This window comes from Lycorma delicatula, chromosome 3, assembly GCF_047948215.1.
Source record: "Lycorma delicatula isolate Av1 chromosome 3, ASM4794821v1, whole genome shotgun sequence".
Classification (NCBI taxonomy): Eukaryota; Metazoa; Arthropoda; class Insecta; order Hemiptera; family Fulgoridae; genus Lycorma; species Lycorma delicatula.
Window position 1 is genome coordinate 192,625,705 of NC_134457.1, and position 19,250 is coordinate 192,644,954.

The 19,250-nt window shown below is 30.1% G+C and overlaps 1 protein-coding gene across 3 annotated transcripts in view; it reads left to right on the forward strand.

Moving 5' to 3' along the window:
* The window catches only part of LOC142322311 (GON-4-like protein), a 66,949-nt gene that overhangs the window by 22,285 nt on the left and 25,414 nt on the right, over window positions 1-19,250 (forward strand). For all 3 annotated transcript variants that reach the window (XM_075361247.1, XM_075361248.1, XM_075361246.1), the window contains exons 7-10: window positions 1,218-1,383; window positions 10,865-10,951; window positions 13,235-13,404; window positions 18,313-18,507. In XM_075361247.1, coding sequence (XP_075217362.1) covers window positions 1,218-1,383; window positions 10,865-10,951; window positions 13,235-13,404; window positions 18,313-18,507 — 618 coding nt within the window. The remainder of the gene's footprint in view (window positions 1-1,217; window positions 1,384-10,864; window positions 10,952-13,234; window positions 13,405-18,312; window positions 18,508-19,250) is intronic.

Sequence of the window (19,250 nt, forward strand, 5' to 3'; positions counted from 1 at the left end):
CCAATTATTTGCATATAGGTTTTTCTTTTTTTTTCAATATGTGTAATTATTATAAATACAACAAAAATCAATTAAATTTAAATATAGAGTGTAATTTAAAATTACTGTAGGATTCTTTAATTTTTGTAATAAAATGAATAACAGATGATTATTTGTTGTTTAATTACATATAACATTTTTTTAAACAAAAATAAAACATGAAAAATAATGCAAAAATAATTTATATAAATTTATTTCTTTGATGATTAATAAGCAGTCTTCTTATTTCAATTGTGATGTCACTATTTTCATTGGATTCTTTCATCAACTGTCTATAGTGGATAACCAGCTGCTGAATTTCCTTATCCATTAAACATGTATTCTCACAAATTTTTCTCTCCAGTTTTGTCTTGTATTTCATAGTTGATTACCATTGTTAAGCCATTATTTATTTAAGAGCTGTATATAATTTTACTATATCTTTCAATTTTTATCTAATATCTGTGTTAGATGGCTAGAAGTTCACATTTTTTCCATCTGTGATGCTAAGTTGAACAGGTTTTGTTCATATGTAAAATTGTTGAGAAAAGCACCGAGTGGTATCTCTCTCACTAAAAATGATCTAATGAGACTTTTTGTTCTTATTAACTTTACTCTGTTTAAAAAAATTGTTAAAGATAATAAAAAAACGTGGGATGTAATTAAATTATCTATATGATGTTCATTAGTTAGTGATGTCCATGCGCTTAACAATACTGCTAACACAATACGATTATTTTTCTGTTTAACCATATCAGTTTTAATTTGACAATCCTGTTTGTACTTTATCAATTTAATTTCCCTGTTAGAACTCCAGTTGTTAAATTCAGTTTAAAATGAGCCAGCCTTTTTGTTCATTAAACTACTACTATTTATGATTTTTAATAAAGCCTTACCATTTTCTTTTAATTTTCTCATACATCTCTTCCATCATTTTCTTTTAAGAGACATCTCATCTCCGTCTCCTTCCTGTTCTGCATTCTCAGTCTGCAATTTTTCTGGGATCTTCAATCTTCTGACAGTTAATGTTTTTTTAGTATTCAACTTTTTCAAGGTTAAACATACTTTTTTAAAGAGAACATATTAGCATTTGAAAGATTGTAATATCTTAAGTCTTGCTTTATTATTTGCATACTTACATTAGTTATAACCCACTTGTATAATTTGTTCAATCATTACATTTATATTTAATTCTTTAGGAAACCATAGGACATAGAACAAGATCAAAGTTATCACTCAGTGAGACACCTTTAGAGACCATTGAACAACAGTTTATTCCGCCTGATATTACCTGTGATATGTATGACTGGAACTGTGATAATGAAGACTGGAAAAATTTCCTTAAAGAATTCACACAACCTCTCGGTAATTAATTTTGTTGGTATTATGTGTTGTTACTTTATTATAAAATGAAATTTTATAATATGTAACATATTTTATAATATGAAATTTTATGATATGTATGACTGGAACTGTGATAATGAAGACTGGAAAAATTTCCTTAAAGAATTCACACAACCTCTCGGTAATTAATTTTGTTGGTATTATGTGTTGTTACTTTATTATAAAATGAAATTTATAGATGTTATCATAATGTGGAAGCATCAATTATTTCCCACCATTTTCCACTGTTATGTTATAACAGTTGTAATACCGTTGTACTGTTTCACTGTAAAAAAATTTATTCTGAAAACTCTATAAATATTTTTCATTTCTCTTAAATTACATACCTTATACTACTTCTCTATTCACACTTCTTCTATTCTTTATTCTTCCTCTATTCACATACTTTTTCCAGGAATGTTTCCACTTTGTGAAGCAGTCCTGAATAGTTTCATTTGATTGCAGAAATAATACTGTACACGAAATAATATCATACGTAATCCAGGTTGTGCAGTGCATGTTTTACATATATATTTGGTGCATTTCCTTACCCCACTAGCTCTTCTTTCACTGCATACAAAACAATCCTTCATTTACTAGGTCCAAGCGACCAAAGGATGTGAATAACGACCAATGTAAAACAATATTTATATTGAAGTAGCATACAAATGTCAAGGCCACTCACATTGGCCATGCAAGTGTTCATGGGTTTTTGTATGGGCCACTCCCAGTGCCATATGAGCTGGGAGGTATGTGACTATGAAAAATATCCAAGGCCGTAGTGACTCGTAAATAAAATATTTAATTAAAAATATCCAAGCCAGTGGCCATACAACTCTTGAGACACTTTGTTAAAGGGTCTAAATGAGTGCAAAAGGTTAAGTTATTTTTACCAAGACAGAGAAAATAAAAACTAAAACACCTCTGTTTTGAATAATTTTTTGACTAATCTATGTATACATTAGATATGAAATTATTAAATAATGTAAGATTTAATTATATTATTCAAATTATTAAAAAATAATAATAAATTCAAAAAGTTGATCACTTAATACTTTGATGGCTGCCATCATCATCAGAGCTAGTTGAAGTAAATGGTTTTTTTTAAGATGTAAAATTAGAAATGTTCAAATAATTTTTGTTTAATTAATTTATATAACTGATTTAAAACTGAATAATATTGAATAATAATCTTTGTGTATTATTAGATTTTACCTATTTTTGTTCTTTTACAAGTTTAATCTTTTTAGTAATATCGATGTATAAATAAGCAGTCATACAGATTTATTCTTGACCTTTAATTAAGTCTTTAATAACTCTTCATGGAAGTTCTTTTTTTCATTTTGCAATACTGAAGTTTGATTTTAAAGAGGTAATGTTTATAGCTATTATGTAAAGAAAATTATAGTAGATAAGAAAAAAATTTCTTAGAAGTAACCAATATTTCAAATATACCAATAAAAGAAACTACAGAAAAATTACTAACATTTTTTTTTTTTTTTTTGTCTTCAGTCATTTGACTGGTTTGATGCAGCTCTCCAAGATTCCCTATCTAGTGCTAGTCGTTTCATTTCAGTATACCCTCTACATCCTACATCCCTAACAATTTGTTTTACATATTCCAAACGTGGCCTGCCTACACAATTTTTCCCTTCTACCTGTCCTTCCAAAATTAAAGCGACTATTCCAGGATGCCTTAGTATGTGGCCTATAAGTCTGTCTCTTCTTTTAACTATATTTTTCCAAATGCTTCTTTCTTCATCTATTTGCCGCAATACCTCCTCATTTGTCACTTTATCCACCCATCTGATTTTTAACATTCTCCTATAGCACCACATTTCAAAAGCTTCTAACCTTTTCTTCTCAGATACTCCGATTGTCCAAGTTTCACTTCCATATAAAGCGACACTCCAAACATACACTTTCAAAAATCTTTTCCTGACATTTAAATTAATTTTTGATGTAAACAACTTATATTTCTTACTGAAGGCTCGTTTAGCTTGTGCTATTCGGCATTTTATATCGCTCCTGCTTCGTCCATCTTTAGTAATTCTACTTCCCAAATAACAAAATTCTTCTACCTCCATAATCTTTTCTCCTCCTATTTTCACATTCAGTGGTCCATCTTTGTTATTTCTCCTACATTTCATTACTTTTGTTTTGTTCTTGTTTATTTTCATGCGATAGTTCTTGCGTAGGACTTCATCTATGCCGTTCATTGTTTCTTCTAAATCCTTTTTATTCTCGGCTAGAATTACTATATCATCAGCAAATCGTAGCATCTTTATCTTTTCACCTTGTACTGTTACTCCGAATCTAAATTGTTCTTTAACATCATTAACTGCTAGTTCCATGTAAAGATTAAAAAGTAACGGAGATAGAGAACATCCTTGTCGGACTCCCTTTCTTATTATGGCTTCTTTCTTATGTTCTTCAATTGCTACTGTTGCTGTTTGGTTCCTGTACATGTTAGCAATTGTTCTTCTATCTCTGTATTTGAACCCTAATTTTTTTAAAATGCTGAACATTTTATTCCAGTCTACGTTATCGAATGCCTTTTCTAGGTCTATAAACGCCAAGTATGTTGGTTTGTTTTTCTTTAATTTTCCTTCTACTATTAATCTGAGGCATAAGATTGCTTCCCTTGTCCCTATACTTTTCCTGAAACCAAATTGGTCTTCTCCTAACACTTCCTCCACTCTCCTCTCAATTCTTCTGTATAGAATTCTAGTTAAGATTTTTGATGCATGACTAGTTAAACTAATTGTTCTGTATTCTTCACATTTATCTGCCCCTGATTTCTTTGGTATCATTACTATAACACTTTTTTTGAAGTCTGACGGAAATTCCCCTTTTTCATAAATATTACATACCAGTTTGTATAATCTATCAATCGCCTCCTCCCCTGCACTGCGCAGTAATTCTACAGGTATTCCGTCTATTCCAGGAGCCTTTCTGCCATTTAAATCTTTTAATGCTCTCTTAAATTCAGATCTCAGTATTGTTTCTCCCATTTCATCCTCCTCAACTTCCTCTTCTTCCTCTATAAAACCATTTTCTAATTCATTTCCTCCGTATAACTCTTCAATATATTCCACCCATCTATCGACTTTACCTTTCGTATTATATATAGGTGTACCATCTTTGTTTAACACATTATTACATTTTAATTTATGTACCCCAAAATTTTCCTTAACTTTCCTGTATGCTCCGTCTATTTTACCAATGTTCATTTCTCTTTCCACTTCTGAACACTTTTCTTTAATCCACTCTTCTTTCGCCAGTTTACACTTCCTGTTTATAGCATTTCTTAATTGCCGATAGTTCCTTTTACTTTCTTCATCACTAGCATTCTTATATTTTCTACGTTCATCCATCAGCTGCAATATATCGTCTGAAACCCAAGGTTTTCTACCAGTTCTCTTTATTCCGCCTAAGTTTGCTTCTGCTGATTTAAGAATTTCCTTTTTAATATTCTCCCATTCTTCTTCTACATTTTCTATCTTATCTTTTTTACTCAGACCTCTTGCGATGTCCTCCTCAAAAATCTTCTTTACCTCCTCTTCCTCAAGCTTCTCTAAATTCCACCGATTCATCTGACACCTTTTCTTCAGGTTTTTAAACCCCAATCTACATTTCATTATCACCAAATTATGGTCGCTATCAATGTCTGCTCCAGGGTAAGTTTTGCAGTCCACGAGTTGATTTCTAAATCTTTGCTTAACCATGATATAATCTATCTGATACCTTGCAGTATCGCCTGGCTTTTTCCAAGTGTATATTCTTCTATTATGATTTTTAAATTGGGTGTTGGCAATTACTAAATTATACTTCGCGCAAAACTCTATAAGTCGGTCCCCTCTTTCATTCCTTTTGCCCAGCCCGTATTCACCCACTATATTTCCTTCCTTGCCTTTTCCAATGCTTGCATTCCAATCTCCAACTATTATTAAATTTTCATCTCCATTTACGTGTTTAATTGCTTCATCAATCTCTTCGTATACACATTCTACCTCATCATCATCATGGGCGCTTGTAGGCATATAGACGTTAACAATCGTTGTCGGTTTAGGTTTTGAATTTATCCTTATTACAATGACTCTATCGCTATGCGTCTTGAAATACTCCACTCTCCTCCCTATTTTCTTGTTCATCACGAAACCTACTCCTGCCTGCCCATTATTTGACGCTGAGTTAATTACTCTAAAGTCACCCGACCAAAAGTCGCCTTCCTCTTCCCACCGAACCTCACTAATTCCTACTATATCCACGTTTACCCTATCCATTTCCCTTTTTAAATTCTCTAGCCTACCAACCTTTTTTAAGCTTCTAACATTCCACGCTCCGACTCGTAGAATGTTATTTTTTACTTTTCTGGTGACCCCTTCCTTAGTAGTCCCCACCTGGAGATCCGAACGGGGGACTATTTTACCTCCGGAATATTTTACCAAGGAAGGCGCCTCCATTATTACTTTTGAAAATGCAGAGCCACATTTTCTTGGAAAAAAAAAACAGCTGTAGTTTTCCATTGCTTTCAGCTGCGCAGTACTCAGAGGACTGAGTGATGTTGATATGGCCGTTTAAGTCATTGTGACTTACGCCCCTAACAACTACTGAAAGAGCTGCTGCCCTCTTTCAGGAATCATTCCTTAGTCTGGCTCTCAACAGATACCTCTCCGATATGGTTGCACCTTCGGTCCAGCTACTCTGTATCCCTGAGCACTCAAGCCCCCTCACCAACGGCAAGGTCTCATGATTCATAGAGGAGGATTACTAACATATTAAATTTAAAACAGATACAAGGTCTGTTCAGAAAATAACCAAACATTTTTAATTACACATCAAAAAAGATATTTAGTGACGTGCAGTTGGCATCATTGTGCTCTGCATAACCTCTCTGTAACCACATGATCTTGGATTGTTGATTTTGTTCTTGTTTAGTTATCAGTTGTTATTGATATTTAAGTGTTAGTAGTAATTTTGGGGAGCAATGATGCAACGTAAGATTTTGCATGAAATTGGGGAAAACTTTCACAGAAATGTTTCAACTTTTGAAACAAGCTTATGAAGATGATGCTCTGGGTCGTATGCAATGGTACAAATGGTTTTTACAATTTAAAGTGGTTGTCAGTCAATTAAAGATGACACTTAACCAGGAAGGCCTTAGGCTTCAACTTAACACCCATGTTCAGAAATCACTGATCTGGTGTGTGCAAATCGTTAGAATGTTAGAGAACTTGCAGAAGAGGTTAGCATCTCAATTGGATCATGACATTTTGACTAAAAAATTGAATATGTATCAAGTTGCAGCAAAGTTTCTTCCTTGTTTGATTTCCGAACAGCAGAAAGAACATCAAGTGGACATTTGTCGGTAACATCTTGAACAAACTGATGACAAAGAAACATTCATGCAAAGGATCATAACAGGAGACAAAAGATGGGTTTACAGCTATGACATTGAGACAAAATTTCAGTCATCAGAATGGATTGACAAAGAATCTCCATGCCCCAAGAAAGCACATCAGTCTCGATCCAATGTCAAATTGATGCTCTCTGTTTTTTTTTTTTTTTAATGGAATTGTGAATTTTGAATTCTTGCCTTAAGGTGAATCAGTAAACCGTGCGTATTATCAAGGCATTTTACAATGGTTACATGAAAAAATCCGCCAAAAGAGACCAGAGTTGTGGTGAGACAATCTTGCAGTTCCTTCATCACAACAATGCGCTTGCACACTCAGCTTTGTCAGTTGTCAGTTTTGTGTCAAAAATCAGATGTCTGCCCCCCGCAGTCTCCCTACTTGCCAGACCTGGCTCCTTGTGATTTTTTTATTATTTCTGCAATCAAGTGAAACTATCCAGGATTGCTTTGCAAAGTGGAAATACTGCTGGAAAAGTGTGTGTATATAGAGGAGGGGAGTACTTTTAAGGGTACAGGGACCAATAATCTGTAAAATTAATAATAAAGATTAAAAAAATAAAGTTTGATTATTTTCTGAACAGACCTCGTATGTTGATGAATTAATTTTAAAAATATATTTTAATTATATATCAAATAAAAGAATATGGTAAGTTTTTTGTATGGGAAAATGGTCTTATAATGGATTCCTTATTATCTATTTACTTTTCTGAAGTATTTTTACAAAATCTAGATGATTAAATAGTTAAAATATTTAATAAATATGATTAACTATTTCATCAGGTATGTGTAATTTTTTTTTAATAACTAATGAAAATTAACAAATCAATGACATTCTTAATAATATTAATTGAAGACCAACATAGAATTCACATATGAAAAACAAAAGAATAATGAAATTATTTTTCTTGATTATATTATAGTAAAAAGAATAATAAATTACAATTCAAGAGTTTATAGAAAAAAACAATGACAAAATAACTACTGGTAATAACTGCTAGATTAAACAATTGCATTAGACATTATATATGGCCTTTTTATTAGTTTTTCTATATAAAATATCAGTTAATAAGTAATAATGAATAAACTGATCATACAAATAGGGATAAAAAACTATGAAAATTAAAGAAAAGATTGTCTTTTTAAAACCCAATGTTGATCATTTTAATATCACTTTACGTTGTATTAATAAAAAAAAACCATAAAGTTCCTAAAAAGAAGAAGTAAAGTATAAAAGATTTATATAATATGCTCAAAAAGGAATTATTATGAAAATCTAATTTATATATAAAATAATCAAACTATCTTAATATTCAAATTGTTTAAAATTATTAAGTTTTCAAAACCAACAGGTGGTGCTCAAACATTGAACAAATTTTTATAATTATTTTTAATTCATTAATATATTTATATAATAATGAAAAAAATAAATATGATTCTTGTGGTATTTATAAATTTTAATGCAAAAATTGCAAAAAGATATATATTGGTAAAACAAATAGATCATTTAAAGATAGATTTAATGAAAATTTTAGATCATTTAAAAATAGAAAGATGGGTATCTCAAATGTTGCTGACCATTTGATAATTAATAATCATAATATAACTAGTTTAGAAGATAATTTGGAAATAGTCAAAAAAGTAAATATTGAAGATGAAAATAGTAATAAAATTGGAAATTTTAGAAAAATAGTATATATATAAATGTGAATTCAGGCTTATATACTTTCCAACAGAATTTGATGAGGACATTCTTATTAAAGTTATTTAAATTGATATACAAAGGTAAGATATGATAAATTAATAATTATTGTAATCCTTTTTCATTCTTGACTGAACAAATATTTGTTCTAAATTTATTTTAAATGCTTTTAAAAAAAATCTTTTAAATTTTTTATTTTAAACAAACAATTTTTACAAATTGTAAAAAGTTGAGAATTTTATTGTGTAAATGTAAACAGTTTAAAAATTATAAAAAAAAATTTCACTGAGGATGGGCTTAGGCTCGAAAGCACTTTGATGGAATGAAAGATTAAAGGTAAGAGTGTTTCTCTAATTCTGTGCTTTGTGGAGGCTTAAAGAATATTATATTGTATATTTATATATGTATATATACAATGTGTGTATAGGGTGAGGGGAAAGTTACACTATGGAAAACATACAAGGAAATCAGTATATGAAAAAACTTATTTAATTTTTAAGAAAGAAGTAATTATTTATTTAATTTTATTACTTAACAGTAATTTTGTTAAATAAACGTCTAAAAAATGTCCTCCATTCGCAGCTATACAGGCCTCAACATGTTTCTTCATATTAGCATCACTGAAATGGAGATATTTCAACTTCAGTGTTCTAATTGAATTGATTGTTTGTACAAGTATTATTTCTGAACATTATTTCTTTTAGATTTCCCGTAGGAAAAAAATCTGTGGAAGATAAATTTGGCGACCTAGGTGGCTGTAGACTATTGGAAATTACATTCTCCACAAGGAAAAGAACTTACATAGCAGCAACATTGTGTTATTCAGCTGTTGTGAATAACAATTGCTAAGCAAGACGATACATTGTATTGCTCTGCAGGATGGTGCACAACAATGTGGGCTATCTTCTTCCATCCAGCAATTGTGTTCATATTTTTCAAGCAGTACTATGAAATCAGTTATAACCTGCTGGTAGCATTCAGATTTTACTATTTCTGTGAAAAATATTGGCTCCACTATTCTCTTCCAAGAAATCGCGCACCTGAGTATGTAAACTCCAATCTTTTCTGATTGTAATGGAGTCTCATGGAACTGAGGGTTCTCTGCACTTCAGTATTGGTTGTTTTGGCCAATACACACAGATACATAGATATTGAAGTATCCATGTCTCATCGTTAAAGAAAATATCCAAGATTTGAATACTGCCATGAACAAAACGCATAAACCTTTGCAAATAATTGGGTCTGTTTCTGTAATTGGAATTTGTACGTACATTATAAATATAATTTTACTTTCTCTATGGCTTTATTAGTACTCCCATATGACATTCCAATCTGTTGAGATAGCCCTCTTATTGACTTTTGTGGTAATTGTTCAAAGAATGCAAAACAGACACATCTTAAAGATTCGTCATTTAAAACTTACCTGTCAGATTTTTCATACATCTACACTACCGGTTTCTCAAAAACAAGTTACTATGTATGAAATTGTTGATTTATTGGTATGTTTGATAGAGCAAAGGCTACAGCAGTCCTTCCTGATATGTTTAAAACAAATTGTGATGTAAAATAACTCTCAAAACTAAATCCACTTGGAACTGTGTAAAACACATGATTACACAAATTAGGAAGAGATTACTTTATTGTTATGTATAAGTTATTGCTACATAGTTGTGCATTACCAGTCCACTCATTAGTGCCAACCTAAAAGGAAATTTCCCAGTTCAGTGGATTAATAAATTTAAGGATTGTTTAACTTTACTCTGTATATAACTATTGATTATAGATATATTTCAAAGGTTCTGTGTGAGGAATTTTCCAGATTTTTTAAAAATGTTTGTCAATATGTAAAGTTGATGTTTTTAGTTGATTTAGCGATGCTGCCTTCAGATAAAAACTCTGGAGGGATGAGATTTTATCCTCAACTCCCTTGAAGAAGAAATCATGCTTTGCTTTGTTTAATTAATAAGAAGCCAATAATTTGAAAGTCCAATAGATTTTTAGACAAAAAGAAACTGTAGAAGGAAAAAGTGATAGAATCTAATTAGAAGAAAAGACCCATATTTACATTCAGCCATAAAATACGTAAAATCGAAAACGTAGTAAAACTTTTTAAGTGCATAGTAATGATTACTGAAAACGTTAAGTAGTAAGATGTTATTAGATTTCTTAATAACTATTTGCTTTGCTAATCTTAAATTTATATATATATATATTATATAACTAATATATTATATTACTAATTTATTATTATTTTTGTGTCATTAATAGAAAAAGCCTGTTTTATTGTTATGCATATCCTCATTTATAGCAAGAGTGATAATAATTTTTTAAACTTTGTTTGTCAGATGCACTACCTCATTTAAATGAGACCATTGATGATGTAGATGCTGATCCAGAGTATAATGTATTAGCTGATGAAGATGAAATAGCTGGTAAGCATTGTTTTATTATGTAAAACTTTTGAATTTTTTTTTTGTTATTGATCCAAGTATTATCAAGGAATATATTATTGCTATATTCCTTAACTACATTATTAGTAATATCAAGGATGTATTATTTAAATATAGTTTTCTTAATTATTTTTTTCGTATGTTAAAATAATATTTGTATAGAATATTATTTTATTGTCCATACTATTATTTTCTTTAAAATAATTAATAATATGTTTGACAAACAAATCTCAAATAATACTATCAAATTGTGGATTTATTTACTACTCTTAGTTCTGTGAGCTTTGTTTAGACTAATTAGAAAAATTCTCTACTATAACCCCATTCATTCCAGTTCTTATTTAAAAGTATTATAGATACTTAACTACTAAAAGTTAACAGAAAGAAAACTATTTTTGAAAAAGAGTTGAAATTTTTGCTGTTTAGTTAGAATGTCAATACATTGGAATTGAATTTTACATAAATAGTGATGTTAGCAAGCTAAGAGATAGCCCTCTTATTGACTTATGAGGTAATTGAGTTTATAATTTCTATAAGCATTTCATAGCTACTACCAACCAGCACATAAAGGGTGTTCGTAAAATAAAAAAAATAGATATCAGCAAATGAGATTTTTTTGGGGTAGGCCAAAACATAATCTCTTCAGTGGGATTATCTTCTTATCAGGAGTAAATATCTTGTATTTTATAGATACTTTAGTACCGTCTGAAATCCTAGCTTGCCTTAATACCACCACTGCCTATCCCCAACTACTTGTTTTGGTATTCTCATTATTTATAACTACCAATCATACTGATGATGATTTCCCTATCTGCAATAATTCCTAGAGGAAGAAAGAGGTGGTTAGATTGTAATGGAAGTCATGGAAAAAACAGTAATACAGAAATTTTTTGAAGGATTACAGCGTTAAAGAAAATTTATGTGGAACTCTTATCATCTGCAGCCTGACGCATTAATAATTGGATGAAAGAAATTATGATGATGATGATTATCATAGGAGAACAAGAATCCTGGCTCTATATAATTAGCAGATTAATTTTATTGAGAATCAAAAACAGAAATCAGAGTTTTCTCTGACAACCTTAGCCAGGTCCTATCATAGCCTGCCCTGTGATATAGTTTGCATGCTACAGGATTGTGGATCAGAACCACAAAACTGAAAGTGGGGGAAAAGATAAAGAAAAAAGGATGAGCTATTCGAAAGAAAAATGCAATGCAAAATTAACAACTCTCCTTAGATGTTAGTTTTGAAGCAGTTTTCAGGTCATGATCTCTATCTTATCTGCAGAAAATTGTGTAGAGAAGCATTGAAGGAGTGAAGCATACTAAGATGGTAGTATGAAAGTTAATGATTAATAATTTTATTAAGTGTAGCCTAACTGGGATTCTCTGTAAAATTTTCATGGTTAAGTTTTAAGCCTCTAAGATGAGTTTATCATTAATGAGATCAACAAAAAAATCCCAGAATGAGATTTTTCTTAAAAAAAGCTCATCTGAAATTTGAATTGTACAGAATACAGTATTATTCAATTTCTTTTTTTTTTCTGTTATAGTGATGAGTATAATTTACTCTACATATTGAAAACAAACTACAAAAAGTGTTCATCTTTTGGAATGGTATATTAGTATATTTTTACGTAATATACTTGTATGTTATTTAATAAAATGTGAAAGCAGTGATGAAATACAAAATTTATATTTGTTTATTGTTGACAAAATTCATTAGTGTGTATAATTTATTGGCCTGAAAATTGGTTTACCCCTTATTAGCATTACTATATTTGTTCTCTTTCCCATGTCTATGGAACTATGGCAAGGCTAGCAATTAGCAAAAAATTGTAGGATTGATAGTTGTTAATATATTTTTTCTTCAAAAGCATACAGAACTATAAAAATTTATATATAAACTGGAAAGTAGTATAATAAAGAACTTATATATATAAAAACTCTATAACTCCCTAATGTTATGTTACATTATTTACCTAAGGTGATCAGTCAGTGGCAAGGCTTAAAAAATATATATTATATTAAAAATTAAAATTATTATATTATATATATAAATACATATTATATTATACATTTAAAAAATATATTAATACTGATAGTTAAGAAATAGATGTCAATCTTTAACAGTATTACCCGCGTTAAAACAGTATTGGATAAAGGAGGTTTATGGTTTATAGTACTTCAAAGAAATGTTTTATAATATATTTATTTTATAAATCTAAATAGGGATAAATCAAATATTTTTATTTTACTCTGTAGAAGAAGATAAAGAAGAATTAAGAGTGGATCGTGCAGTTAAAGTTTCTCGTAAAGAACTTAATGGTTTAATGAAGGAATTGTTTGAGTACAATGAAATGATCTCAGACATTGAAAAAGAGAAAAAAGATAGGGAGAGAGCAAAACGAAGAAGTAAAAAACTGCAAGCACAGGTGAGTGCAGTCAGAAATAGATTGTTCTATAAGTACCTACTTAAAGTATTCAAATTTTATAAAATTTGAAAAATTAAAAAAGAACTACTTAATTTTTTGTGTTAAAAATAAATTAATTCACAGAATGACTATATACACAGTATTTCTGAAAAGTTCCCGAACTAAATTTCTGTAATCAATAGAAGTATTGATTACACCTCTTGGTGTAATGTGATCTCTTGGACAACCAAGGAACTATGTAGTAATGTCTGAGGAGTGTATGTATAAAATTTCATCACTTCAGTCTCGAATTATATTCGACCGTGTACAATACATTCATGTGACCTTGTGCGAGCTTGCGACAGAACAGAGAAGTGTGATAAAATTTTGTATTCAACTTCAAAAATCTTTCATTGAAACTTATTCTATGATAAAGAAAGCATTCAGTAACGAAGCCGCATCTCATACTGCAACATACATGTGGTGTAAGCAATTTAAAGACGATAGAATCGTTGGATGACAACAAACAAAGCAGGAGGCCGTCAACAGCTGTTCACGACGAAAACATTGCGAAAGTGCTCGCACAACTTATCAAACTGTCCCAACTGGTTAAACTGTGAATTCTAAATCACAGTTTAACCAGTTATCATAATTCTCATCATATTTGGAAGTAATAAAACGCCTTATGCATCGCATTCATCGAATCCGGCCCAAGTACTGGGATCTGGGCAGTTGGACTCTCTTGCACGACAATGCTTCGGCACACATGGCAATAGATTTAACACATTATTACGCCACAAATCAAATCACAGTCTTATCCCACCCGACTTGGCTCTAGCAGACTATTTTTTGTTCCCGAAAGTCAAGATGAAGATGAAAGGTCGCTTTTCAAAACATTCCAGCCATCCAAAGGGCTTGCACCAAGTAATTAAAGGATATTCCTTAAAGTGATTTCTCCAGAACGTTTGACAGGCTCTACCGGCACTGCAACAATTGTATAACTAGAGAAGGGTTCTATTTAAAGGGCTGATGTGAATAAATTTTCTTATCTTTAAATCTGTATTTATATTTAATTTAGTTCAGGAACTTTTCAGACATACTCTGTATGTATAAAAAATCATATTTCTTCAGTATTTATCAAATAAGAAACTTTCAGCATATTTCCTATTTGTAATAATACATTTAAGGGTTAATCATAACAGTAAATAAAAAATAACTTTGTCAATGATGTTTAATTAAATGTAATAGAACAACATGACAGTTTTCATACTACTAAGAAAAATGTTTATTTTTTATTTTTCCATACAGTCAAACTTTGTTAAGTCAAAAACTTAGATTATTTTTTTTTTATTTCCCTTCACTTTTATCTTTCTTATGGTTGTGAAATATAAAGTATTAAGTTATAAGAAGAAGCAGTAGTCACAGTTGCTTTTTCTGATATTCATAATGTTCACTGTCAGACCCTGTGATTAACAAAGGGAAGACGTCACTTGTAGAGTTAAACATCTATTTATTCATTTATTTCTAAATAAACTAAAGAAAATGAGTGTCTGAATAAAACTAAAAATAAACAGTTAAGCAAAATCAAGAAACTACATTACAATGTATTGTTTTTGTAAAGGAAAAGAAGAGAAAAACAGATGAAACCACGTACAAGTAACTTCACATGAAAAAATGATTAAATTACTAATAATATTATGCATTTCAGTAATATGGCTTTTGGAATGCTACCGGTTGAACAAGGAACATTATCAATATCACAGAATCAATTACTAGTTGTAGGGTTAAGATAAAGAAGTCATATATATTACTTTACCCCTGATGGTCAATTGTGAAAATTGTACAAACTTATTAATTCTTAACAGCATATTGAATAAAATTTATTTGAATGAAATATCAATATATACATCAAAACAATTTCAGTTGTGCTTTTACAATCATTCATAGTAAATGATGGTGCATTTGGACATCAGCTATGTTACTGCTGGCAGTTTTATTTTTTTCATTTTTGTTATTAGCCTATGTTTTGCAAACCACATTTTAATACACTTGAACATTATGAAACTTATAAATACACAATAGTGATAAAAATAATTGAACTGACACAATTTAAATTTTATACACTTTTTAATAAGCCAAATTTAAGTGTTCTTAAAAAAAAAATATTTGCAGTATCAGCAGATTTTTAGTGTTGAGAATTACAGTACAATTCCACTTAATTGTGAATTGCACCACAAATACTTCTGAAAGCGTTTCAAATATGCTACATTAGCTTATTATTAAAATTTTATTAGTTTTGTGCATAATGTGAATGATTGGTCATTATTACTATCACATACTTCTGAGAAACGTAAATAAAAATGGAAATGAAAAGAATAAATAATTTAATAATGAATAATATATATATATATATATATAAAACATATAATGAATGAAAATGAAATAATAAAAATTCACAACCTTTTCAGCTCCACAATCCCCAAAAAGTAAAAAATATATTTAATGAATATTTTGTTACCCCCAACCCAGTGAAACCTAGTTAAACTATTTAGTTACAATGGTTGTAATGGGTGAACATGCATGTATAAAGGTACCAAGATGTATTTACAGGTTCCAACTTGATGTGTATGTGCTCCTTGTAATTTTGTCTGCTTATATAATATTCACTATGAGAGTGTCATGTTCAAACAAGCATATAATGCAAAATAAAAGTGGCATAGGGATTGTAGAACATCAGTTTAGTTTCAAATGCAAAGTGTGCATCTGGTGCCTTTATTTAAGTTTTTAAAAACATATTTTCATTGAAAATAATAATAATAATTGAGGTTGCAGTTTTTTAGTGCGTGGGTCAAACAGTATAACTGTTTTTTTTTTTTAATTAGATTCTTATGCAAAATGAATATATTTGTAAAAAAATAAAGTGAACCATGTACATCCAGTGAAACTAAACACCTGTATGATAAAGCGAAACCCTTGGAATTCTTCAAAAGAAAATTACATACTTTAAGAACTCAACAACCTGCTATTTATAAATCGAGCCATACTGATAAAAGTACTTTAAACATCTTGTCTTGTACCATTAAGAGTAGCTAAGATGTCCAAACCCCATATAATCGCAGAAACTCATATTGCCTGCTGCAATTATGGTTGGTGTTGAAGCAAAAAAGACTGAAAAAAATTCCGCTTTCTAATAACACAATATCAAGGTAAATTGATGACATGGCTGCCAACGTTCACAATCAGATAATTCACCAAGTGAGTTCAAGTGTGTTTTTTTAGTGTTCAGTTTGATCAGTCAGCAGATGTGGCAAAAATTTCTCAGTTATTATGTTTTGTGAGATACGAATGTAATAGGGATAGATCAATCAAAGAAAATATGTTGTTTTGCAAATCAGTGCCTGGTCATGCAACAGGACAATGTCTTTTTGATATTTTTTTTATGAATCTACTATAATATAGATTGGACAAAATGTATTGCAGTATGTAGTGGTGGTGCAAAGGTGGTAACAGGAAAGAACAAGTGGATTTCTGAAGAAATTAAAGATTGTCTTATACCAAGGGCAAATGTACACAATATGCTTTCTTCACAGACATGCACTTGCCACATAAAATATGCTGGAAAATCTCAAATAAATTCTTTTTAAAGCTGTAAATATGATTAATTTTATTAAAAGTCTGCCATTACAGAATAGGCTATTTGCTAAACTATTGGTTATTGCAGGGGTTAACCCAGTTATTGGAAGTGCAAGATGTATTATAATATTTTTCCTGCATAAACAAATTTCATTCTCAATGTTTTTACAGAATAATGAGTATATGTTACTACTATTAGCGTACTTTGCTGATGTATTTTCGCATTTAAACGACATGAATGTAAATTTACAAGGACGTGATAAAAACATTTTATTAATGACAAAGTTTATGCTTTAAGAAGTTTGATATCTGGATTGTTCACCTTCAAAGCAAAAATTTTGATATGTTTCCACTCACATCTGATTAATTGAGAAAAATTTGGAAGAAGAAGACATTATTCACCAAAGTTTGGGTAACATGAAGATCCATTTGCATGAGCTAAAACTTCTGTTCGCAGAGTATTTCTCAGACGATAAAAATGATTTCTCAGAGATGGGTACTGAATCCATTTAATGAAACTATCATTACAGCTGCTAAGTTACCAGTTGAGATTCATGACCTGCTCATCAAAATGTCTGCTAATAAAATGTTACAACTACATTTAACATCTGAAGATTTTTTAGATATGTTTTTGGCTTGCTCATCAAAGTGAATGTGAAAATTTAGTCACAGAAGCATTGAAAATAATATCCCTTTAACTACATCTTACCTCAAAAGGGTTTTATGTCATGATTATGCTAAAAACTAAATATAGGAATCATGTTTTATCATGAAAACAATTTGCTTGTGAATGAATGTTAATAAGATAGTTTCATATACGGACAAACTTTTAAACCTAAAACAAATTCAACCATCTCATTAATTTATTTTCTTTACATGTGTATATATTAATGTAAATAAATAATAAATGATTTTTTTCTCATAAAATGATTTCATTATTGTTTACATGTAAAGTTGTAGGCAAGTTTCATGACCCCCTCCTTTCATATCACTTCGACTTCCAGGTTGAGAAGCGCTGATATGTGTTTGCAAAGTTTGGTGTTTTGTTTGTTTTAGAAAAAATAAAAATGTTCAATTAACAAGTATTGTTTATGGAAACTAGTTTAAATTACTGAGAAATTGACCTATCACCATTTTAGTAATTTAAAAATTAATTTTTGTATATTGTAGTATTTTAAGTTTGTTATTAGTGACGCGTTTGTGAAATTGTATCAGTGAATTAAAATATTGTCATATTCTTTCATTTTAGCTCTGGTTATTGTACTTACTTATTTTATTTTTGTTAATGTACTTCAGCGAATGGAAGAAACGAAAAAAGAAGAGTCAAAGAAGAAAACAGAATTATTATCTTTGGTAACATTAGACATGAATCAAACATTATTGTTAAAACAACAATTGCGACAGCATGTTCAGCTTCTTACACAGCATTATTTACAAACATATGGTCATCCTGTTTTGCATTACTTATCATTAGAACTTAAACGGCACTTGGTAAATATCTTTAAGAGTATTTTTAATACATTAGCATGCATTAGAAATTTCATTTGTATTATTACAGTTTTAGATTGTAAATTAATAGTTGATTTTAAATAAATTAATCTTTTGATAAAAAGTTCTTTTGAAACTTTCATTACACCATTTATGCACAGTACTCATACCCTTTTCTTTCAGTCACTACTTTGACTAATACTTACATTTATGAGAGGTTGTTTCCAAAGTAAAGACTGTTTAATTGTAAAAAGATTTATTCTGAAAATTTTATAAATATTTCTTATTTCTCTTAAACTACATGCCTTTCTCTACATAATTGCTACATGAATTAAGTTTACCGTAGCGATAAATCAGCATCAATATACCCTTGTTGTATTCTTCTGCCGCTAGTCCATTTAGCTACTGATTAACAGCATTTTTAAGTTTACCTTCACCTGCAAATTGCTTACTACCCAAAAATTCTTTCAATTTCCCAAACAAATGGTAATCAGAAGGAGCTAAGTCCAAACTGTACGGTGGGTGATTGTAAATTTCCCATCCATCAGTTTGCATCCATTTGGATGCAAAGTGTTGGCTATGGCTTGACCTTTGTCGGTCTGGTTGGTGATTGAGGATGATGCAGTTTACTTGACTGCCATTTTCTCTCTGGCATGTAATACAAAATCTATGTTTCATTGCCAGTAACAATTGAATTAAGGAACTCATCACCTTTTTCTGTATAGCGCATCAAAAATTCCAAAGCA